The sequence below is a fragment of the Pimephales promelas genome, chromosome 2 (genome assembly GCF_988280905.1).
Source record: "Pimephales promelas chromosome 2, fPimPro1.hap1.1, whole genome shotgun sequence".
In the NCBI taxonomy this organism is placed as follows: Eukaryota; Metazoa; Chordata; class Actinopteri; order Cypriniformes; family Leuciscidae; genus Pimephales; species Pimephales promelas.
In genome coordinates this window covers 19267276-19292670 of record NC_142770.1, presented here as the reverse complement: position 1 = coordinate 19292670, position 25395 = coordinate 19267276, and the positions used below count along the sequence as shown (strand labels likewise).

Sequence of the window (25395 nt, the reverse complement as noted above, 5' to 3'; positions counted from 1 at the left end):
AAAGCTTATCAAACTAGTTCTGCATATAAATGAGGAACCCTAACAAGGACATTCAAATGTAGCCTACCAAGATAGTGCATATGCTTTTGCTTTTAATCCATAAAATCATCCATTTCACCTTTATTTTGAAAATATAATCTGCCTCCGCTATTTCAAGAATGCACATCCGGTCAGAGCTTTGATCTGACGTCACATCCGCCTATCTTGTTATGGTGCGGGACGCCCAGTGGAAACACCTACTACCTGTCCGGATACTTTCTGTGTTTAAATTGGACCTAAACTCCAAATCAAGCCGTTTCCTGGGGTGGAGATGGAAATATCCGTGGAGGCGGAAGATGGAGAGCGCAGGTAAATAAAAACGACTGATATTGACAACAGTCCTGAGTTTGACAGCTAGACCCACAGCTGTAGTTTTGGAGATTATTGTGCTCATTTAAGCAGTTTTAGCACCTCTTACTCCTCTTTAAATATATTTTTAAGAACATTTAACTGATATATGTGAAATAACAATCCTGTTTGCTGATAAAGCTATCGATTGCAGCTTTCAAATGAGCTAGCCGGCTAGTGCAGTTGTAAATCCTACTATGGTACAGACGTTTCTTTTGAATATTAAGTACGTCACGAGACGTTTTTCATCAATGCTATCATCTGATTGGCTGAACGACGGACATTAGTAAGTGGCGGCAGTCAGTTCTGCAGAATCAACCAATGGAAGACGCTCCCGCAAGAGTTGGAGTGTGACGTAATTAATATTAATGAGGCAGACCTGCTTCATAGTGCGATCCAGCATCGTATGTTCTAGCAGGTTTCGTCCAGCAGACCGACTTAAAAACAACAAATGACAACAACAGTCTTGTGACTCGCTCACAATTAGCTGTGAAATAGCAGACGTAGCCGCGAAATTTAATTTTATGCTTCTATTTTTGCACAGATTTGTCTCCGACGAAGAGCCTCCAAAAACTCACACTCATAAAATGACATAACCTAATCTCATTTTGGCTCATAATAACCTGATTAAACATAAAAAAACAACAACAACAAGCACACTGTATATATTTACAATGGAACTCATGTATTTTAAAAATAATATACTAAAGTGTGAAATGAATTAAATGTTTTTGGGTACTTAATTGCAGGTTCATTGCAATAAAATTAAAATGTGTTTTATTTATTATTATGTATTATATTTTGCCAGTTTTATCTTTTAAATTTGATGTGGTCAACCTTAGTCTGCCCACCCTTTTAAGGAAAATATCAAAATAGTAAAAAAAAAAAATCATATGTTTAATGTAATATTATTTAATCATATTTAGGGCTGGCAAACGATTAATCACGATTAATCACATCCAAAATAAAAGTTTGTGTTTACATAATTTGTGTGGGTGCACTGTGTATACAGTGCACCCACACAAACTTTTACACTTAAACACAAACTTTTATTTTGGATGCGATTAATCGTTTGACAGCACTAATCATATTTGATAAACCTTGTTTTTGCTCATTGGCTGGTTTCATGTCAGAATACCCACCCTGTTTAATCAGAAGAGACGACAATGATTGTGAAAGTAATTTATGTTTAAAGTTGAAGAAGTGTATTTAAATTACATTGGCAATGTTTTACATATTGTTTCCCAGGGAAGTAAAATAATGGCAAATGTTTTTGAAACAAAAAAGCTTTTGTAGAATTGCACAACTTGAAAAATATGCATTGCATTAACCGTGCTTGCATGGATGTATATTTAAGCTGTGATTATTTCAAATGCAAAACATTTTACACACATTTTCATTATTAAAAATTCAATAATCCATATTCAGATTTAACTTCCAAAATATTCCTTCTGTCTGAAAAACAGACCCTATAATTTTCAACAGGCAATTTTCAGTCCATTTTATTTCGCTTTACAAATTCAGTGGTTAAAATTCTACAGCAAATTAAACATTTCATATTATCTTCTAACTTTTTTTTCCGGTCACTTCAGCTTGTGACAGGTGTTTTACTAAGGAAAATGTGCGTGAAATGTTTGGAATTGAAATATTCACAGCTTAAATATACAACCATGTTAAACTTAAAAAAAAATGCAAGTCCTAAAAATAAAAAGATTTAAAATGCAAACACGGCTAATTCAATGCATATTTTTTTCTTCCATTGTTTGTTTCCCATCTAAATCCAGTTGTAAAATTGTAGCTGGTTGTACGTAAGCGATAGGAAATTATCAAATCCTTCCAATCTGTTATCAATTTGTCCACTCTGTTGTAGCGGAAGGACAATAAATCAGTACATTGTGAATCTCTGTTATCATTTTTTCCACCATTATCAATTTTTCCACCCTGTTATAATTTCTTCCACCCTTTTATATTTTTTTCCACACTTTTATAATTTTATTTCCACCCTATTAACATTTTTTCCACCCTGTTATTATTTTTTCACCCTGTTATAATTTTTTCTACCCTGTTATCATTTTTTCCACTATTATCATTTTTCCCCATTGCCATTTTTCCACCCTATTATCGTTTTTTTCCACCCTATTATCATTTCTTTTTACCCTGTTATAATTTTTTTCCACCCTATTATCATTTTCTACCCTGTTATCATTTTTTCCATCCTATTATCATCTTTCTCCATTATCATTTTTTTTCCAACCCTGTTATCATTATTTCCACCGTTATCATTCTTTCAACCATGTTATCATTTTTTCCACCCTATTATCATTTTTTCCACCCTATTATCATTTTCTACCCTGTTATCATTTTCCCACCCTATTTTATTTTTTTCCACCCTATTATATTTTTTCCCACCCTGTTATCAGTTTTTCCACCCTATTATCATTTCTTTTTACCCTGTTATAATTTTTTCCACCCTATTATCATTTTCTACCCTGTTATCATTTTTCCACCCTATTATATTTTTCCCCATTATCATTTTTTTCAACCCTGTTATCATTCTTTCCACCCTTTTATAATTTTCCACCCTATTATATTTTTCCCCATTATCATTTTTTTCAACCCTGTTATCATTCTTTCCACCCTTTTATAATTTTCCACCCTATTATATTTTTCCCCATTATCATTTTTTTCAACCCTGTTATCATTCTTTCCACCCTTTTATAATTTTCCACCCTATTATAATTTTTTCCGTGCCTGTTATAATTTTTTCCACCCTATTATCATTTTTCCCCTTTATCATTTTTTTCAACCATGTTATCATTCTTTCCACCCTGTTATAATTTTTTCCACCCTATTATCATTTTTTCCACCCTGTTATAATTTTTCCCACCCTATTATCATTTTTTTCCACCCTGTTATCATTTTCCCCCCATTATTATTTTGTCCACCCTATTATCATTTTTCCACCCCATTATAATTTTTTTCTTACCCTATTATCATTTTTTCCACTCTATTATCAGCTTGTCCACGCAGTTTTTTTAACAATCATTTCTTAAAATCTACAAAAAAATCTACAATATTTTTAACTAGAGTATCAATTATGTTGTACTTTAAAAAGTTAACAAAAATGCCCTTTAGGGATTTGCATCTGTTACAATTCAATTCATTAGGAGCACTTCTTTTTCACAAGAGAAGAAGCACTCCTGTGACAATAGTGTTGCAGTGTGAGGCATGCTATGTGTTTATAAATATGTAGTAGCAATTTACACGTGTGTCGTTTCAGATGGGAACTCTGGAAACTTCTGTCGAATCTGAAGACGACTGTTGAAGGGCTGCTGTCGACCAACAACCCTAACGTGTGGTCCCGCTATGGGGGTCTTCAGCGCCTGCACAAGGACATGAACAACATCCTGGGCCATGGCCTCAAACAAGAACAGGTGTGCTAAACACTAGATCAGATGTCTCTCTCTGTGTTTCATGAAAATCCTGAGGAAACCCCAGGAATGTGTCCTCAGCAACAGCCTCATTTACCAGGAACTATTAGACACTAAACGCCTCTGACTGATCAAACGAGGAAGAATGTTTCTCACTTTTTTGTTTGGAGATAAGAAATGGCCTTATGACCTTTCCAACCAGGAATGAGATAGTATTAGTTTACAGATTAACAACATGAAACCTCCATCAGGGTCATTATACAATATACAGTAGCTTTGAAAATCTCTAAGAGTTTTTATTTACTTAAAGTTGGAATGAAATAGGAATTCACTGTATCCTTTTTTCTGAATGCATGTTATTGAACTTATTGTGAATGATTTATCCATGACATGAAAAGTTGAACTAGTTTACATTGCTTTTTTTTAAATCACATAGTTTTTATTTTAGTGTCAGTTTTTCGTCTAATTCAAACTTTTTGTTTACGACAGCTTTGACTCAAATGAGCAGACATTCCTGAATACATTTTTTTTTAACGTATGAATCATTACACTGTGGTGCAAGATCTAACTTGATTTTGTTTTGCAGCTTTACTATAAACAGAAAGACTACTGGCGTTTCGTGTGGTGTGTGCGGTATCTCTGCCCTCATCTCGCCCGTCACGTAGAACAGGTATCCGTCAATCCAATGCAAATTCCCCATTCAAAGGTAGTTATGACATCTTCAGCGACGCCTGACTCTCTTCCCGTGCAGTTCAGTCAGTTGGAGCCGGTGCTGAGCAGTGGCGTTCAGAGCGTCGGCGAGGGTCATAAAGCTGAGCGCTGGCTTTTACACAGTCTTCAGGGTCACATCTTATCCGCCCAGCTCAAACCACTGCTGCAACACAAGGCAAACACTCAGAAATACTACAATGGTATCTCAGCATCTGCCTAACATCATTATGACTTCATTATGATTATGACTATGACTAGCATTGAGGATTGTCATGTTCTGTAGATGTGGCCTTCCTGCTGAGTGAACCGCACGTGTCCGCCATGTTCCAGTGCCTGGAGGCGGTGGAGCAGAATAACCCTCGGCTGCTTGCTCTCATAGACACCGTCAGGGTCAGACATTTCACTTTTAGCTTTTATATTCTTCTGTTCGAAGGCTTGTGCATTTAGAGCGGTGGTTCCCAAACATCTAACGGTGGCATTTAGCATCGTTCTGCGTCTCTTCTTTTCTATTAAAGTCCCCCGTGGTGAAAATCAAGCTTTTAATGTTGTTTACATACCTATGTGGTGTTTTTAATATGTTTTTAGAAGAACCATGTGTAAATTCATAAGTCAACAGCATTGCTGAGTGTTTTCTCCTTAAAACCAAAAGACAGTCTCAGAAACACGGTTTGAAATCGCTGGTGTTTCTGACGTCACAAACGACCTCGTAACCAATCAGGTCAATGTGTGATCGTCAACCAGTGGATCTCTGAGCTGAGCGAGTGAGTGGAGGCGGGGCTCATTTGCATATTCATAGAACCACGCATACTAAATGAGGCAAGGGTGTCGAGTTATATTCAAGATATTTTAAGGCGTTGCAAAAAAAATCAAGGAAAAACATTTAAATATGTCATTTTGGTGATCAAATGGATACAATGATACAACAGGGGTCAAAAAGGGACAATATGAGCCCCCTTAAATTGATTTTCAGTTGCGTTTTAGCTACACTTTATTTTATATCGGCAAAACTCAGCATCTTGTACTCGTACTCCAGTTTGGGAACCACTGAATCTAGATGAAGTAGTTAAGCATAACAAAGAAGAACACGTTTTCCTACCAGAGATGGAAACTTTGTTCAAAAAGTGTCAGACCGCTTAGTTCAACAAAACAATTTTTTCTCTCTCAGCTAAACTACTGTAAACTACGGTCTGAAGAGAATTACGCTGAGCCAGTTAGTTCAAGTTAGTTAAACCATCAACAGTGGCATATACGAGCCCGATCTCTTGTAAGTTCGTATCTATAGCACGAATGTCATTTTTCGTGCCATGTATACGCCAAAACTAGTTTTTCACTTGCATATGATACGCACTTTTTGGCGTATAATAAGTATGAACTCCCCACCCCCTTTCCCCCTAAACCTACCCAGGGGGTTTTCAGTGCATAGCATATGCACGCAAAAACCATTTTTTGGCGTATAAATGCCACGAGAAATGACATTCGTGGTGTAGATACGCACTTTCATGAGACCGTGTTGGGCGTAGTTGATCAAGGGGTCATTTTTAGCCCCTGCTGGTAGATACCATAAATGCAAGATCTTACTTCAGTTTAAGTTACTTAGTTGAATTAAATCCTGTTTTTAAAGGGATACTCCACTGTTTTTTCATATTAGACTATGTTATTCCCTTAACTAAGACGAGTTGACGTATATCTCTGTCATCTCAGTGCGTGCGCTCAATCGCTCTGGCGCGCGAGATAGCACTTTGATAGCACTTAACTAGCCCAGTTCATTCAATATGGGCCAAGCAGAAAAGCGACCAATTTTTAAGCGACCAAAGCGTTTTATTTTGTGTCACCGTCCTTGGTCGAGTTACTCTACTCGTGTAACTGTATTTAAATAGGGAAAACGTGGAGGTGTTGGTCGCTTCTCTGCTTGGCCCACATTGAATGAACTGGGCTTGTTAAGTGCGATCAAAGTGTCTCGCGATTGACGAACTCGTCTTAGTTAAGGGAATAACATAGTTTAATCTAAGAAAACGGTGGAGTATCCCTTTAAGCAGTCATGGTTTGGCTGGTTGGCCCCTTCTGGCAGATACCACCACAACAACAACATGTTAGTTAACATTTTTATAGCTAGCTAGCTAGCTAGTTAAATTAATCTTGTTTTTCAGCGGTCATTGTTTGGCTGGTTAGCATAGCCATTTTCGACCCTTCTGGTAGATGTAAGCTATATTACTTAAATTTATGTTAGTTGAACTTTAAGCCAAGCCAGTTTGGCTTGTTGGCATAGCCCTTTTAGCCCTTGGTGGTGGATACCATAACAACACCATCTTCATTGTCGGCCATTCAAACATAGGCATTGTATGTCAATGTCTTGTGTTTCTTGTGTTTTTCAAGCTTTCACATTTGAAAGAGTCTCCTCCGCTGTGTTTGCTGAAGAGCCAGAGTCTGTGCCTGCTGCCCGGGGCCGTAGGATGCTGGAGGTCTGCGGACGTCTCTCAACCCCGAAGACTCGTCTCGTCCCAGAGCTGCCTCGCAGAGATTCCCAGCACCCCCCTCTCCCAGTCCAGCTCAGGTCAGCAGATCCACAGCCAGAACAACAGGCCGCTCTGTGCCTCCATTACCACGCTAAATGCTTGCCTTGTTTAAACTCAAAAATGTCCCGGACAGAAACAGTCCGTTGTTTGGCGGGGAGCACTGGGATGGAAGGTGGGCTGTTTGCAATGCTTGCGGTGAACGAATTTGACCGCTCCTCAAAATCACAGTGAATCTCTTTGTTTGTGTTGAAGATGTTGCCCCGTCCGGCAGTGCTCCGGGTGCCCCATGGGTGTGCGGGACTGGACATCCGGACGCAGGAATCCCGCAGATCTCCTTCACCGAACCGGCTCCGCCCGAGATCCTCCGGGATTGTGTGGAAGCGGATCTGGACGACGGGCCTGAATATCTGGCGATTGGTAATCTGGGGAAGCACAAGCGCCGCGACTCGTCGAGCTCCACACAGAGCAGCGAACACATGGGCACTCAGGCCGACGCCCACACCCCTGTGGCTCCGCCCCCTCCACGGCGCAGCTCTTTCTCAGAGGCTCCGCGATCCACGGTGCGGCGCTCGAAGGGACACATTCGGTCGGTGTCCGACACCGGTCTCAACCAGAAACTGAAAGCTGGTGCGTACGAACGGTTGCATTCATTGGGTTTAACTATAACTAGAAAACAACGTTTATTAGCGTAAAGTCCGTTCGCATCAAGAACGACAACTATGGCAATAACGATAACTGAAGTTTTAATAATCATTCAAGTTCTATGAGAATAGCGATGTCTAAACCACAACTGTAATGAATGAGTTTTTCCAGCTGGTGAACTGCAAAAACATTGACAGCCAATCAGAATCCACCTGTACTTTAAAGAGGTTAGCATGAAATTGATGAAGATAACGTTAGCGTGCGCTTATCATAAACAACGCTTTATAGTATAGTTATCGATATAGGCATCATAATTTGTTTTTTTGCATGTTCAAATTCTTGTTTTATGCTTCAGTTATTAAACGCTTTACAATGTGTTCTTGGAGGGTTCATTCAGATAATTAATTAGGAAATAATTACTAATTTGTGTTATCACTATGCTTGGAATTATAGCAATAGAAATATTTAGTTTCTCCTGATTTTATGTGTATTTAATTATCTTATTTGAATTAGGATGTTGTCTCGACTTTATTTGCTGAATATTATCATGTTGCCCATGTTTAATAGTGTCAATATAGTAATTCAGCTTGTTAGATGTTTGTTAGTGTAGCTTGTTATTATTATGCAACAAAAGCGATAGCTTTATTATAACCTAAAGCCAGTCAGAATTTCTCATATTCACTTACTTAAAGCTACACTGTGTAACTCTTTTAGTTTATTCTTAGCTAAAAACACTTAAAAAAATATATGAGCTCATTAATGTATATTTACTTCGTTCAAGTAGTAAAGTATTCTCGTGAGTGTATAATATGCCATTGAAAATACATACGGGTAAGGGGTTCTAATGTCGGTCGCCATGTTGCCCCTCCATCTTGAAAGTACATTAGCCAAAGAGGGACATACCCGCTAATTCAAGCTTCGCCTTTTCGTGTTTACGTCTGAGTTAACACTCATGGACGAGGTCGAACTGGAAGCCATGTTAATCTTGGACCTCATTGGCGTTAAAACGAAATCGGAATTTGAGAGGAACAGAAACTAATATTCACTGGATGATCCTATACCTTTTCACCACTAGATGGAGGTAAAAATTACACAGTGTAGCTTTAATATAATAAAATAAGAATAAATAAAATAAATTTTTGCAACATTTCATTCAAATGTAAAGAAGTGCAAGAATCTCAAACCATTTTTACATGAATAATTTATTTCCTGATGTCTAAAATCAAATCCCATTCTAAGTTTTGTGTTTACGTGTTTAACCCTAAAACCGTTTTCTGGACAAATGTGGGCAAAATAGTTTTGATTTATTTTTAAAAAATACTTCCCTTGATCTGAGCGGTGCAAGATTTGGCTACTTTTCCTAAGTTTGCCTCGTGAACACACACAATTTTTTTGACTCAATTCTACAATGTTAAGTGGGTAAAAAAAAACTCCTTAATCTTGTATTTGGGTCAAAAATGGGCACCCATAGAAATGAATGGGAAAAACTGTAATTTAGAGCATTCATAAGACACCAGGTGACAGAAAAGTCACTTCATCTTTAGGTTTTAGCTCTAAGAACTTATTGGAATAATATTTTAATGTAGTTAAAAATGTTTAAAAATAAAACATAAAAATAAGCATAATTTACATAGAAAATATGGTACTTTTTGAAGAAAATAAATTAAAAAATTAAAAAAAAAACCCACCATAAATGGATAGACAAAACTTTATCGAAGACAGTGATATAACATTAATAATAAATAAAAATTAGGATCACACCTGAGTCCTCTGTGCCCACATTTGTCCACAATTACAGGATTAAGGGCTATAAAGTGAATACGGTTTGAGGGTTACACTGTAAGGGTTGTGGTTTCTTGATCACTCAGTTTAACGATCTATTTGAAATGATGATTAGCTTGATTTAAATTTCAAAATGGCTTCCCCAACAGTGCATGTGAAGACAAAAGTAAAGCACAAACACACTGAAAGGATCTCCAAGTGTTGCTACTTCCTGCTGTAGCTCTTGTGCTCTTTCGTCTAGCTGTGGATGATTCTCTGCTTCAACTCTATTCTCTCTCTTTCTCTCCTCTGTATGTAAAGGAGGTGGTCACAGGAAAATCACCATTATTATCGAGGACCCTGCCGCAGGTTCGCAGTGCCGTGGTGCTGCATCTTGTCCACCCCTCATTTCTGCTATCCTTGCATGACTCACTTTTGCCGCTTTTTATTTTGATTCTCTTTTTTTCTTCAGCATCATTTGTAAGCTGTGACACAGCATTCCTGTCCTGTGCCGTTTCAGTTTGTTCTCATTTCTATGTAGTGAAAATACACCGCTGTGCCTGGGAAGTTTTTGTGTTTTTTTTCTTTGCATTTTTTTTCCGTTCTGTTATTAATTAGACGCATTCAAGCACTTGTTGTGTAGATCTACATTATCATTGGTGTTTGTTTATCATCATGGATCAGATCCTGCAACCAGGAAGAAGCATGTGTTAGCTTCCTTGTCCTATATAACATATTTGTTCATAATTGGTGTGATGTTTTTCTGCATTTTTTTCCCCAGAATCTGTTGCGGCTACACCATGTTTGAAGAGCGACGGCCCTTTCTCGCCCCAGAGCAGCGACAGCGGCTCCCACAGTTCACTTTATATGGAGTCCAGTGAGTGAACGCAGCTTTCATGGGTCAATGACCTGATGCTCTCTATCTATTCAGAGTAAATACTGACAGAATTTTCATTTTTGGGTTATCTAACCCTTTAACATGCTTTTTTTTAATCGCCCTTTTTTCCGTATCACATATATTAGTGATCATAAATTAAAAGCTTAAATACTCAAAATTCATCCTGTGAAAAGTATTTTGAATTTGGACATTGCGTGGTCATGGCCTTTTAGCGATCTCAAGTTTTTAAGATCTTCAAATTTGGAACACAACTTGGGGCGAGATTAGAGGTTAAACTAGATGTTTCCTTTTCTTTATTATGGACAATCTTATAAATGATTTAAAGTAAGCATGTCGTTGAACAAGCTTTCGTGCGTCCCTGCAGACGGCAGCCAGTACAGCGCCCCGGACGGGTTGTTCCGCAGGCCGTCCGAGGGTCAGAGTCTGATCAGCTACCTCTCCGAGCAGGACTTCGGCAGCTGTGCTGACCTGGAGAAGGTGAGTGCAAACTCCTCTCTGCGCTCAGCATTCCTCTTTCTCATCTTACTCATCTTCACAGCTCGCTTTCATATCCCCTCACTGCAGGAAAACGCCCACTTCAGCATCTCGGAGTCCCTGATCGCGGCCATCGAGCTGATGAAGTGTAACATGCGCAGGCGGGCCGAGGAGGCCGAGGAAGAGGGCGACAGCGACTCGGAGATCCAGCAGCTCAAGCAGAAAATACGCCTGCGCAGAATGCAGATACGGCGAACGCGGCTGAAGCCAACGCTTTCCTCTAATAATCGTAAGATGAGATGTTTAAGGCCCCGGGCGGCAGAGATATAGACCCCCTTTGCGCCGACGTCACAGTTACGTCACGGCGCTAGCTGGAGGCAAAGCAAAGTTAAAACTGGAGGCGGCCAAATGCAAACCAGCACAGATTCGGCTACATAATAAGGAGCTTAAATAATTGTTACTATTATTAAATGTCATCTTGTTGTGTTGTTTGGTGCAAGAATTGATGAAAATGAATATGCTGTATCTGGAACTTTTATTTCTATAAAATATTCACATCATTAAAAATCGCACTGTAAAGTCACTCTTTACATTGTCGTGGTCTCGGCGCTGGCTCGGCAGAACTGCGGATCGTGCACACAAGTCTTGTACAGGACCATATAGGCATCTAAAGATTTATATGCCCTCAGTTTCTCTTTACGATCGGTTTCTCTATAAGGTAGATGTAGAAGTCAGGCCACTCAACCGAGGTAACGTAACGTTAATCCTGTCAGATCGTCCATGCGTTGAGTGAGTGTGTAGGCGGCTACGGGTCGGCCAATCTGGTTCCGTCCGTTAAAGATAACTTTTGGAAATAACAATCGCAGAGTGACCTTACTCATTAAGATAAAATCAGATTTTCTCCAGTCATAGTTAAAAAACAAGCTAACAATACTTGCTAACTAGCGTTAGCGAAGCGGCCAGAGGGATCTTTCTGCCTCCACCTAAGCTCCGCCCACAAAAGACGTCACCATGTTTACCAACTGAAAAAGGGTCTATACTGTTAGTGAACATCCCGACGCTGCCGAGAGCGACGATTAGATCAATATGTAAATATGTGCTGCACGCTTCCCTCTCAATAACAAAAATGACAGCGGTGAGAAAACAGCAGTTAAGAAAGCACCTGATCATAGCGATGTGGAGGCTCTGCAATTGACCTATAGCTAAGCCACGCCCTCAAACGAGATGAGCCAATCATAGTGCGCAGCTAACCCAAACCACTTGGACATTCTCTGCATCCACATCCATTGAAATGCAGTTAGTCAATTTTCATTCGTTTTTTCTTGTCTTTTTAAGTTTAAAATGCGGTGTGTACGTGGTACGCGCAACTCCGACACTAGGTTCCCGAGAGGCTGGGCGACGGTGTGTGTTTTTTTTTACCCTTTCCCAAGCCACATCTCAACCGAGATAAGTGTCTGCTCTGGATTAAGTTATGCGGTAGACTACAACACCAACTAAACGCGGATAACATCTGTTCTAAGTTAAGTCAACAACGTATTTGAACGTAACGTAACGTTAGCCTAACATTAGAAAACGTTAGCGTTAGCTTCTAGCTGCGTTGTACATCATGTCACTTAGCTTCATTAACGTATCTGTAAATAACCGAGATAACAAATGTTAACAATGTTGTGCTGAATGATTCATGTAAATACCGTCGCACCAAACGGTGATGGCAACGACAACGAACGACGACACTGTGACGTGTAAGTTACATTTCATCGACCTTCTCAACAATAAAATTATTAATATAACCCTCCAATGCATAGTTAAGGCCCTTTAGGTGACTTCGAGATGATATATAATTTTTCTGTCTCCAAAAATCACCTCCTGTGTCTCCTACTGTGACGGCTGCCATAGCGCCTGTCCCCGAATGTTGAACGTTTTTCCAAAAGAGTGGAGGGGGCGTGGCTTAGCCATAGGTCAATTCCGCAGTCACGTCACGTTTATTCATATAGCACTGTACTCAACAGATTTCTTTAAAGCAACAGGATTAAACATGAAAAAAGTCTCTTTCAATTAGAGTTACAGCTTAAATTTCTACTATGATAAGTATGTTCTCTCGAGTGCGTTCATGTTTTTAATCGTCTCTGACCTTGATGAACTAAGCCACGCCCACCCATTATTACATAATTCCCACAGATCAATGGTGTTCAGCGCTAGAAAGCAAACAAAACAACCAAACAAATTTCATTTTGGCCCGATTTTTATTCACAATGATGTCCCACCAGTTCGTTCTTCAAATTCAGGGCTTTTAGGTTAAAAAAGCAGAAATCAAATGTAATTGTAAATCAGGGCTTGACATCAACTTTTTTGCCCACCAGCCACTGTGGCTAGTGGTTTTCGTAAGTTATTAGCCACACAGCATTTCCACAGGCCACAGTTTTGTCATCGATACCATGGGGAAAAACTGCCATATAGATATTTTTTAATGTTATCTCATCATTTTGCAGAAGGAATATTAGGCTGCTGTCACTTTAAGAGCTGACGCACGGATCCATTATACTGTTACACAAACTCTTTATGTTCATCTAATTAAAACACAACTGACTGTGTTTACGTGAATACTCGCCAAGACCGGCGTATTGACATTATTTTGAGTGTATTTCACTGAAAAACAGCTCAATTTAGTGCTGAGAGGCAGCTTTACTTTAGGTGTGAGCACAAAATCTGCTGAAATTAGTACAATTATGAACAATAGATGCGATCCCTCGCCGAAATTCAAGCTCTGTAACAGCAACAATATTCATCTGGAGTAAATGAAACGAGTGAGTGAGGGGAGGCGGGTTTATGTGTGACTCGCTGAGAGAGAGCAGCCGCTGGTAACGTGTATCTATTCTGCAGAAAATGAGTTTTTCAGATGTTTCAGTTTTGATATGTATGAAACCACAGCCCCTTTGGAATGATAATAACCTGGGGTTAAGCGCGGTGTGGAAAGCCCTAATGTCCTCCGCTTCTGTCCCACACAGAGGTCCCATCGGTGGACAGTGGCGGCTCGCAGAGGAGCTCCCAGGACTCCTTTCACCCCTCTGACTCCGGCTCGGATAGAGAAGTGGAGGACATCGAGCTCAGAGGTAGGAGCTCTAGATCTCTGAACGCAACGCCTTCATTCCCGCTCGTTTTCATATAATTATCCTCACGATTGCCTTCATTGCCCATAATGCCATGTGATGAAATGTGTTGGCCTCCCAATCTCATTACCACTTTCTCACCGATTATGCTCATTTTTAATTCCTAATTTATAGCTTTCAATCAAGCTTTTTCTTGATTTGGTTTGTGTGTTTGCTGGAAAGAGCAGAAAAGTCATTGCCAGGTGTTAAAGGAGTAGTTCACTTTTTAAAAAACTTTGCTGATAATTTACTCACCCCCATGTCATCCAAGATGTCCATGTCTTTCTTTCTTCAGTCGAAAAGAAATTAAGGTTTTTGATGAAAACATTTCAGGATTTTTGTCCATATAATGGACTTCAATGGGAACCAAACGATTCAAGGTCCAAAAGACAGATTCAGTGCAAACTGCAAACTGGTCAAAGGGCTTTAAACGATTCCAGACGATGAATAAGGGTCTTATCAAGTGAAACGATCGCTCATTTTGTAAATAAATAATAAAGTTTAAGTTTTATAAGCTCAAATGCTCGCCTTGCTCTGTTCTGTGATGAGCGTTCGTGACTCTCCTGTTCGAACTCGTTCATCAAAATGAACAAATCTTTTCCTGAGTCAACTTGTTCATTTCGTTCGTCGAATGAACCAAATGACACGAAAAAAGATTCATTCATTTTAATGAACGAGTTCGAACAGGAGAGTCACGAACGCTCATCACAGAACAGAGCAAGGCGAGCATTTGAGCTTATAAAACTTAAACCTGTTATTTATTTTTTTAATGAGTGATCGTTTCGCTTGATAAGACCCTTATTCATCGTCTGGAATCGTTTAAAGCCCTTTGAACAGTTTGCACAGAAACTGTCTTTTGGACCTTGAATCGTTTGGTTCCCATTAAAGTCCATTAAATGGAGAAAAATCCTGGAATGTTTTCATCAAAAACCTTAATTTCTTTTCGACTGAAGAAAGAAAGACATGGACATCTTGGATGACATGGGGGTGAGTAAATTATCAGCAAAAGGTTTTTTAAAGTGAACTACTCCTTTATTATACTTAACAACTCATACTTCAGTGCGCAAGTCAACACAAAATCAGAATGATTTCTGAAGAATCAAGTGACATGTGATATGAGTAATGATGCTGAAAATACAGCTTTTGATCACGGGAATAACATTATATTACACAACATATTCACATTGACAACATTTCTTTTAAATTGTAATCCTATTTCATAATATTAATGTTTTTTCCGATGAAACAAACACAGCCTCGGTGACCAAAAGACGTAGTATAAGTATATTTCGACACTGCCTTTTGAACACAGAGCAGTTTCTGCACTGAGGAGCCGTGACCAGGCCGTAGATGTGTCCAGTTTAGATGTTGTCTGTGGTCTGTGTCTCTCAGATGGCAGTGATGGTCAGTCCCTGCTGGCGGTGTCTCAGAGCGGCCTGTCCCTGTCGCTCGCGTCCCTCTTCTCAGGTACCAGAGGCGGACGGGCCGAAGTGTGCAGTCTCAGCTCTCACCGCTTGATAAATGATAGACTACGGCTCAGAGGAGTTTAGCCCTCTACAGCAGTCGCTCTTTCTGCTTTTTCCTTTGGCTTTGCTTGTTCATCACCCCTCATCCCATCCCGTGTGTCTTCTCTTTGTGCATGACGGATCCGCCTTTTGTTCCAAGTCACCGCTTGCTGTCTGTTATTTATGGCACTAACAGATAAACTTGCAACCTTTAGCACTGCTAGCTTCAGAATGATAAGATAAGAATGGATGTGATAATGTGGCCGAATCACTCTTCGCTAATATTAATCATTCAATGTGTAGTTTTCTTATCTTAAAAGCTTTTATTCATAGCCAATGCCGTGAATCAGCGTTCTGTCTTTATGGTTATTGGGATTGATACCATTATGTTATGTAATTTTAGGAAGCTGATCAGTCCTTTATAACTAGTTAAATATTTAATATTTGTTATGTAATATATATATATATATACATATATAAATAAAAATTAAGTTATATAGATGAGTTTTATAAACATAAAACGTCTATGTATATTCACATTATATTATATAAAATAATATAATAATAATAATAATAATAATAACATAAAAATATAAATAAAGACTGTACATATATATATATATATATATATATATATATATATATATATATAGTTATAATTATAATTAAATTACGTTTTATAAACAATTGTCTACGTGTGTGTGTGTGTGTGTGTGTGTATGTGTGTATATATATATATATATATAAAACACACACACACAAATGTATTATATAGTATAATTATATAATAATAATAATGATAGTTGTTACATTTTAAAACACCTTATGTATATACATATATATATATATATATATATATATTTATATATATACATATACATAACGTAACAACTATTATATATATATATATGTATGTATTATATATATATATATATATATATATATATGTGTATATACATAGACGTTTTATGTCTATATGTTATAAAACTTAACATCTATTTAACTTAACATTTTTTAATATATATATATAGTAACACACACACACACACACACACACACACTATATATATATATATATATATATATATATATATATATATAATAAAACAGTATAATAGTAAGTCTAATGAAATATTGCATTTTAAAAACAAATATTATATATGAATATAATACATTATACTTACAATTATTATTATAGACAGAACATGGATATCCAAAAACTTTTAAAATTACATTTATTGTGTGTTAATGATTTGCACAATATTTATTTAAAATTCTCTAAATATTTTAGGGGCACTAAGAATTAATCAATAATATCAAAATATAATACAAAACTGTCAAATTGTGTCTGGTGTACGATACTGTGGCGCACAGCTCTTGCTGGAGGAAGCATTGAGTGTTTCTCCTCGTTGTTCCCAGACGCAGACATCAAGCGCTGTGTGTCCGGCAGCAGATCCTTCCTCGGCTCCGACTCCATGTAAGCACTTCTGACATCTCTCACCGTCTTTGTTTGTGCATGATTGACTGACGGAAGTGTTGCATTGGTGGTGTTTGTCACAGCTCTCCGTCCATGCTGCAGTCGAACTCGGCCGAGTCCGTGGCCATGGGTCTCCTCAGGCAGTTCGAGGGCATGCAGCTTCCCGCCGCCTCCGAGCTCGACTGGCTGGTTCCTGAGCACGACGCCCCTCAAAAAGTACCTGCATTTACATCCTTAGGCCTGAACACACACTTGGTGCAAACATACAGATGCACTCTTCCTTTTGTGAAGTGTTTTCTGGAGTAGTGGTCAGCTCAGAAGGTCTTGATGTTTTTACTGTTACGGTAGGGGGCGCTATTACACATCCTCTTGAGCTAAAGGGATAGTTCACTTTGACATTAATTGGTATGTATTAGCTTACCTCAAGAGCATCCAAGATGTAGGTGTCTTTGTTTCCGCAGTATTTTCAATTTTGATATTTTTAGGTCAAACCGTTCTTGTCTGTCAGTCATATAATGGAGGTTTATGGTCACCACCTCAAAGAGCATGCACAGAGAAGTCCAAATTAAACATGATTTAATGACTCGTAAATGTTAGTACACATTGATGGCCTAAGACACGAAACGAGCGGTTTGTGTGAGAAAACGAACAGCATTTATATCGTTTTTACCTCTTGTAACCACAGCCACGTCCAATTGATCTGAAGGCGCGGGCGCCAAAAATATATTTTTTTTAATTTTGTCTTAGTGTCAAATTGTGTAAAAGCACTTTTTAGCTTTTCTCATATTTCTTCAACTCTGTTTGTATTTAGTCCAGTTTTAGTCAATGAAAACTTTGTCACATACATTTTGTAACTTTTTCTCTTCCATGATATTGCATTTTGATATAGTCACCATTCTCATGACGTTGATGTCGCCTCATCACAGTCTCGTCTTAGTCATTAGTCTTTCATCAACAAAATGAACACTGGAGCAAACCCCTGATTTCTGGCTCAGTTCAGGAGAAAAAAAATCATTACGAGAAAACTGCCTTTAATATATGTATTATAATTGAAATCTACAGATGCATTATACATACAATGTAATCAAACAATTACGTGAATTTTGGATGTTTTCTTTCCACAAGACCGAAAGAAGACAAGTTACAGAAGCAAAATCTTGCCTTAAAATTTGGATATCCAATTTTAGCATGTTTTTTTCTTTCTTCTGTTTTACAGCTTCTTCCAATGCCAGATTCTCTTCCCATCTCACCGGATGATGGCGAACACGCAGACGTTTACAAGCTACGCATCCGAGTCCGAGGAAACCTGGAGTGGGCTCCTCCCAGACCACAGATCATCTTCAACATTCACCCTCCTCCAAAGTAAGACCATCACCATTCAGCCTTCATTCCCTCCATCACATGTAGGGCTGAAACGATTAGTCGACGTTGTTGACAGTGCATAGCTGTCAACACTAAACATTTGAATATAAGGGAGATTTCCCGGAATCCATCCTCAAAATAAGGTGTTTTTTTTTTTTTTTTTTTTTTACTTGATTCTTACCCACAAACTTCAAAAATAAAGCACTAACCATTAAAAGTCTAAAGAGTTTATAACTAGCCTACATTAGTGAGAGAGAAAGTCATTAAAAAATATATATATATTAGGACTGTGCAAAAATTAATTGCGATTAATTGCATCCAAAATAAAAGTCTGTGTTTACATAATACATTTGTGTGTGCTGTGTATATAATTATTTTGTATAAATAAATACCTATGCATGCATATATACATTTAAGAATTATTTGCGCTTAAATTCTGTATATATATAAAAATACATAATCTATATTATATAAATATAAATATTTTATATATGAATAACACATTTTCTTAAATATATACATGCATGTGTGTGTATTTATATATACAAAATAATTATATACAGCACACACAAAGATATTATGTAAACACCGACTTTTATTTTGGATGCGATTAATCGCAATTAATTTTTGCACAGCCCTAATATATATATATATATATATATATATATATCATAGAGAATGTTTAAATACTCTAATATGAGCTTATGAGGGAAACGGAGGGGGAGTTAGTGGTGCTTCGGAGACTGAGTGCTGGAAATGATTGGGTGAGGTCTGTGCACCTTTACCGATCAGAGTAAAAGCCTTCATACTCGACGCATCTGCACAAGCGGGGGAAAATGACAAGTTGGGTGCGCGAGACCGGCAAGACCTCATTTCGCTTGGCTGTGCGCACAGATTTTTTGTAACCACATCCGAGGATGAACGACTTCAAGCCGAATCTGTCCGAGCTTGGACGTCTCACACAGTCAGAGCGTAAAAATACGGGGATATTTTACGGGAAAATACTAAAACGGGAAGACAGCGGGAAAAGAAACCTAGGATATCCGCCATCACGGACGGAATTGCGGAATTGGCCAGTTAACGCGGAATCTAGTGTTAACACGGAATTTTGTGCAATTTTACATATTTGGTTTGAAATTCTGTTTTTGTGTGGGGGAAGAACATATGTCTGTTGAAAATGCAGACTGGGGGAAGCAAATCTGCGTGACACAACCCCTCAACCCGTCATTTCAGCTATAATGACGAAATCAAAACAATGAAAGCATGGCGAAGCGTCTCTCCGCGGCTCTCCTTTCGTCGGCAAAAAGTTAAGAAACTCGACGCTGTAAGCCGTCAGTGCCGAGCCGAGCAGTTCGCACGTGACTTATGCAGTGTTTCCCACACATGGACTAATTCTGCGTTTCATTTTTTAACACTATTTAAAACACGCGGCGTATTCTTTCAGTTGTATTTCCGCGCTCTCCCTCCGTCTCTCTCTCACTCACGCGTCTGACTTTATTTTGACTTTATTTAAACATATATAAACTAATATAATTTATATTACAGTTTAAAGCTCATAACCATATTTTGTTGTTACTTGAAGTGTTCTGTTGCATCATACAGTATTTGTCCTGAAAAGGCTACTGAGTAAATGTCTGTATTACCTCAATAAATTTAATGTCATTCCTTATTTATTTGTATTTTTTTAATACATTTTAATCTTTAACTTTAAAAGCACACTCTTTTTACGACTAAAATAACAGTCAAGGGTAAAAAAAAAAAAGAATTCCCAAAAATTAGAACGGAAAAAATGGAATTTGGGGAAAAAATCAAATGGATTTCATGGGGCCCTAGAAACCCATAAAAAACGGGAGGGTTGACCACTATGCTATAAGATATTGTCGACTAATATCGTTGTTGTCGAGTAGTCGTTTGATCCCACGTGACCGAATTTAAGGGCGTGCGATATCGTGATTTGACCGCTGTGGCGCTAGAGTGTAATGCAGCCCTTTACAAATGCTATTGCGGTAAAAGAAAAAACAGCACAAATTATGACGGACTGCAAACGAATCCGAACTAGCGAGGTTTGGGAAAGTTTCACAAAACTTCAAACCAACAATGCTGTCATGTGCAATACAAGCAAGGCGGAACTTGATCGAGCTTAGGAGTCAGGGCTGTTTTTATTATTTTAACACTAATAGGTATTATAGTCTCATCACTCGCCTTTATTTTGTTCCATAATCATGACGACTTACAAAAGGAGATGTTAGGAAGAATATCATGGCAGTTACTTTTTCTTTTTCACACTGTAAATTAAAAGTTGAATGAGTACGTTTCTGTCAGCTCAATTTTCATCTAAAAAAAATTGTAGTTTTATACTTATAATAATGGTTTGCAGATTAATATTTTACCATTCTTTGTGTCCTGAAGTAAATGTCCCGTTTCTGTTTCATTTCTAAGAAAAGCAGTGGTCCTATTAAACAATGCTTAGAGAGCATTTGTGTGAGATTTGAGTTAGGGGTGTGCATGTAATTATTATTCGAATCTATATAATTATAATTCGAATATTCGATATTTAATTATACTTCGAATGCATCTAGATATTATTGTTTTTCTCAACATAAACGTGAAACAATATAAACACGATAATCAATCATTTGCTGACTCGTGTGTGTGTACGTTCTGTGCGATATCTGAAGCAATTTGCTTTATTAGCTTTTTTTTTCCTCACTCGCGCTGTTTGAGCATGCTTTTAATAATGCTTTTATATATTTTTTGTTTACACATAGGCCTACTGTTTAATGTTTTCAACTAAAAGAAAATTTGTATATATATTGTAAGCTTGTTGTGTATTGCCTAATTGTAAGCTTGTCCAGAAATGGTGACAAAAACGTAAAAAAAAAACAAACCTATAAATAAATAACGTCTTTTTCGTTAAACATAATTTAAATAAACGAATATTCGAATATTCGATTTTAGTGAGCCCGAATATTCGAATGCAATGTTTTTGAAAAATGCCCATCCCTAATTTGAGTCTTAAAGAGAATGACCTGTTTAGGCTCAAAGTTCATTAAAACAACTATTTCAAAAGCTTTTTTATATTATAGTAAAAATATGTACAACTCAATGTTTTAACTAATTGAAAAAGCTGAATAATCGTTCCAAACTTAATGATTAGGCGGCGAAATAATCGACGAGTAGTCGATTAATCGCTCTAATAATCGTTAGATTAATCGATTATCGAAAGAATCGTTTGTTGCAGCCCTAATCACATGACTGTGTCTGTTGCATCTCTCCATTGATCTGTCAGGAGGAAAGTGGTGGTGGCGAAGCAGAACTACCGCTGCGCTGGCTGTGGCATTCGCATCGACCCAGGTACAGAGCGCACATGCCCGACACAAATAACCTGCTGTACTTGAGCATGTGGGCTGACTTGAGTACTTTCTCTTCGTAACAGACTATATAAAGAGGCTGAGGTACTGTGAGTACCTGGGCCGGTACTTTTGCCAGTGCTGTCACGAGAACGCACAGGCCGTGGTGCCAGGAAAGGTCCTCAGGAAGTGGGACTTCAGTAAAAGCTACGTCAGCAACTTTTCCCGAGACTTGCTGGCCAAGATCTCAGGAGACCCGCTCTTCAACCCGAACGACATCAACAGCGGCCTTTACAAGAAGGTCAAAGCCCTCGAGACAGTGCGCGTACGTCACATGCACATGATTGGATCTTTTTTTACAGCGTAATCACATGTGATAAACTTTTTGTTTGTGATTTGTATTTGTTCTATTGCAGGCATTGAGGGAACAGTTAAACCACATGAAGAATCTCTTAAAAACGTGCCGTTTGGCTAAAGAGTAAGTGTTTTCACTGCATGTTTTTTAAAGTGTGAAACACTGAACACCGCATCACAAGCCTCCTCTCTGTTGACAGTGTGCTGGAGCAGTTCGACACGTTTCCTGGACATCTGACCGAAGACTTCCACCTGTTTTCCCTCAACGACCTCAGCGCTGTCCGTAGCGGCTGTCTGGCCCCAAAGCTGCGGGATCTGCTCCGCCTCGGCTCCTGCCATGTCACTGACTGCGTGGTGAGAACACACTTTTGACAGTTCTCTAGGCGTCTGAATTGCTATTTCATGCTCTAGATTCGTTATTCGTCGCTCGTGGTTTTCCCACAGCTCTGCCAGGCCAAGGGCTTCATCTGCGAGTTCTGTGGAAATGACAAAGACATTATCTTCCCCTACGAGCTCAACAAGTGCCTGCGTTGTGATGGTGAGCATTTATTTATATACATATAATGGGTTTTATTCATTGTATTTCTTTTTATGCATTAATATGTGCGTTTATTTATAAAGTTGTTTTTATATTTTTTAATTTATGCAATTTTAGTTAAGCATTATGAATTTAAATCAGGGCTGTCAAAACGATTAATCGCGATTAATCGCATCCAAAATAAAAGTTTGTGTTTACATAATATATGTGAGTGCACTGTGTATAATTATTTTAGATGTATATAAATACACACACATGCTTGTATATATTTAAGAAATATTTTCATGTATATACTGTATATAGATTTATAAATAATTTATATTATATATAAATATAAATATTTTATATATAAATAATATTTTTTCTTAAATATACATGCATGTTTGTGTATTTATATATATATATATATATATATACAAAATAATTATACACTCTGAACCCACATATATTATGTAAACATAAACTTTTATTTTGGATGCGATTAATCGCGATTAAACAATTTACAGACCTAATTTAAATGTTCAATTTTTTTATTCAATTTTATTTATATATTTGAATTTATGCATGTGTACATATTTATATTTATGCCTTTATTAATAAAGCATTATATTTATTAATTTATGTATGTAATTTATTTATACATTATGCATTTATTTGTTCAATATTTATTAATTGACGAACGGTTTTATTTACATGCATTTATTTATAAATACATTTTATATTTATTCATTTTATTTACACATTTTTATCATGTACACAATTTTTTTGTGCATTTTTACATTTACATTGCATTTATTAATACATTTCTATTGATGCATAAATGGTTTATATATTAATTTATGCATTTAATTATTTGCATGTGCACGTTTTTTATTCATGCATTATTTATACAATTTCACTTGTGCTTTTTTTGTTCATGTTTCCATAAATGCATTTATTCATTCAGTTGTATTTATTTATTTATGCATGTATGTGTCTATTTCTTTATGCATTTGTATGCATGCATACTTTGATTTATTTATGCATTTTTTAAACTAGGCTAAAATGTTTTCTTTGGGTTGTCTGTTCGTCTCCCTTTCTTGCACTCGACAGGCATTTAAAAGCGTTTTGGGACTAATGTGTTGTTTTGGCTTTGCCATGGTTGGTGTGTGCTTGTTCTGCAGATTGTCGTGCGTGCTATCACAAGACCTGCTTTAAGGCTGGGAAGGAGTGTCCTCGCTGCCTGAGACTTGCCGAGAGGAGAGAGCGGATGGCCCGCAAGAACATGGAGGAGCAGGAGGACGGAGACGAGGGTGAGGCGAGTGGGACCTAGCACATGACAACACCAGTGAATGTAGAGACTGATATTCAGAGACACTTTTCTTGATTCCCGTCCCAAATTAGCTGCTCTAAAAGTCCTGCTGACCCCAGCGTTATTGATGATTAAAGCTACAAAAAGTTTATGTGCAAATAATGTTTGCCTTCGGACAGAAAACTACTGCTTTTTACGGTTTGCCATGTTTGTGTTTGCGTCTGTTGCCTCCGCCCTTTAAAATCACATTCGTTTTAATCAACATGGTGTCGAGTCCTGAGTCGTAAACTTTTATGTGTGTTTTTTTTTTGTGTGTGTGTCCGCGTTTTGTTGGTTATATTTATTCATGTCTCCTGTGGCGTGCCTCGTCAATGGCCGTTGGTTTGTAACGATGAGAGACGGAGAAGGGCAGCTGAACTCCAGCGAGTCTTGCACAACCTTTGTTTTCTCTGTCAGGTTCAAACTTACTGTGTTGAAGATCAAGCTAAGACAATAGGCCTTATGCGTGAAATGAGTTTGTGTTAGCGGAAACATTCATTCGAATACATCAATGGACCAAATAGAGGCCAAACAATTTGTGTGTAAACAATTGAAACGCAAATTGTTGAATTGAACCGAAGACAACTTTTTATACAAGAATGAGAAAGAATTTTGCACAAGAACTCCATGTAGTTCGTTTTTTGCGAGCAATTTTTTGGTTCGTAAAATCGTTCTGCATGAATTTGAACGTTTTAGCCAGAAACCATTCTTGCGTAAGTTGTTTTGGTTTCGCGAAATATTTTAGCCGCTTTTCCACTTTTCTTGCTTACTTTTTTATTTTTTGGTTCTGTAAATTCCTTGTTTTGCGCTTTCGTTTTAACCCCTTACTAAATTCTTTTGGTTTTATGAACGATTTACACAAGTATAAAATCATTCCTCCATTGACCGTTTTTAGTTTCGCGAGTGATTTAGACAGGAATTTTTTTTTTCTCCTCACTCACAAATCCATTCCAAGTTGTTTTTGCTTTCCCCCCCCAAATATTTTCGCGGGAAATTTCTTCCGCTTGTATATGTTAAGTCTGTCTTGCGCAATTTTTTTTTTTCAATGAATTTATATAAATTTGTTCTGCTTGGTAGAAAAATTCAGACGGAAATTTCTTTTACTTTAACTAGGAACCCGTTCTTTCAAAATGATTGGTTTTACGAGCGATAACTCTGAAGTTTCTTGTTCTCTTGTAAAACTGGATGCGTCAACTTGCGCGAATGCTTTTACAAACCGTATAAACTGAAATTTATTCAGCTCATTTCACAAATGAGGTTGAAAACTGGTCTTTAATTGTCAATTTAAAGGCCTTTTGCTTTAACATGTTGCACCTACCAAAAATGGCACTTTGTTTGTATTGATTTTCTGCCCTGTGTTAAACATCTCTTGTCTTGTTGGATCTTTAATTTGCACTAGTTTGATTGATGTTTGTTTGAACAAGAAATGTATTAACGTTTGAACTGGAACATCATTCCAACATCTCACAAGCGTGGTTGTCCGGTGAAGCTCCTCATGCAAAAAGACAGTTTTACC

The 25395-nt window shown here is 37.7% G+C and overlaps 1 protein-coding gene across 3 annotated transcripts; it reads left to right on the top strand.

The window, feature by feature from the left end:
* The first annotated feature begins 174 nt into the window (after positions 1-174).
* Positions 175-25369, top strand: rubcn (rubicon autophagy regulator). 3 transcript variants are annotated; one of them, XM_039689846.2, is made up of 22 exons: positions 175-348; positions 3668-3821; positions 4405-4488; positions 4570-4729; positions 4813-4919; positions 6903-7080; positions 7295-7669; positions 9767-9814; positions 10227-10322; positions 10708-10820; positions 10908-11106; positions 13823-13927; positions 15356-15430; positions 16888-16945; positions 17029-17161; positions 18162-18307; positions 21597-21661; positions 21744-21982; positions 22074-22135; positions 22212-22365; positions 22456-22549; positions 23713-25369. In XM_039689846.2, exons 1-22 carry the CDS (start codon positions 311-313, stop codon positions 23859-23861), a joined length of 2832 nt encoding a protein of 943 aa, XP_039545780.2. In that variant the 5' UTR covers positions 175-310; the 3' UTR covers positions 23862-25369. The 3 variants fall into 3 exon arrangements, with proteins under 3 accessions (XP_039545780.2, XP_039545782.2, XP_039545781.2); XM_039689848.2 differs by lacking the exon at positions 15356-15430; XM_039689847.2 differs by lacking the exon at positions 9767-9814 and having other exon boundaries at positions 176-348.
* The last annotated feature ends 26 nt before the right edge of the window (positions 25370-25395 follow it).

What these genes read in the sequence shown, in the direction of transcription:
- rubcn (XM_039689846.2), top strand. Translation starts at nt 311, where the DNA reads ATGGAAATATCCGTGGAGGCGGAAGATGGAGAGCGCAG. An exon ending in CAACCAGAAACTGAAAGCTG is followed by an intron (nt 7,670 to 9,766) that starts GTGCGTACGAAC and finishes CTGTATGTAAAG; the next exon opens with GAGGTGGTCACAGGAAAATC. An exon ending in GGAGGACATCGAGCTCAGAG is followed by an intron (nt 13,928 to 15,355) that starts GTAGGAGCTCTA and finishes TGTGTCTCTCAG; the next exon opens with ATGGCAGTGATGGTCAGTCC.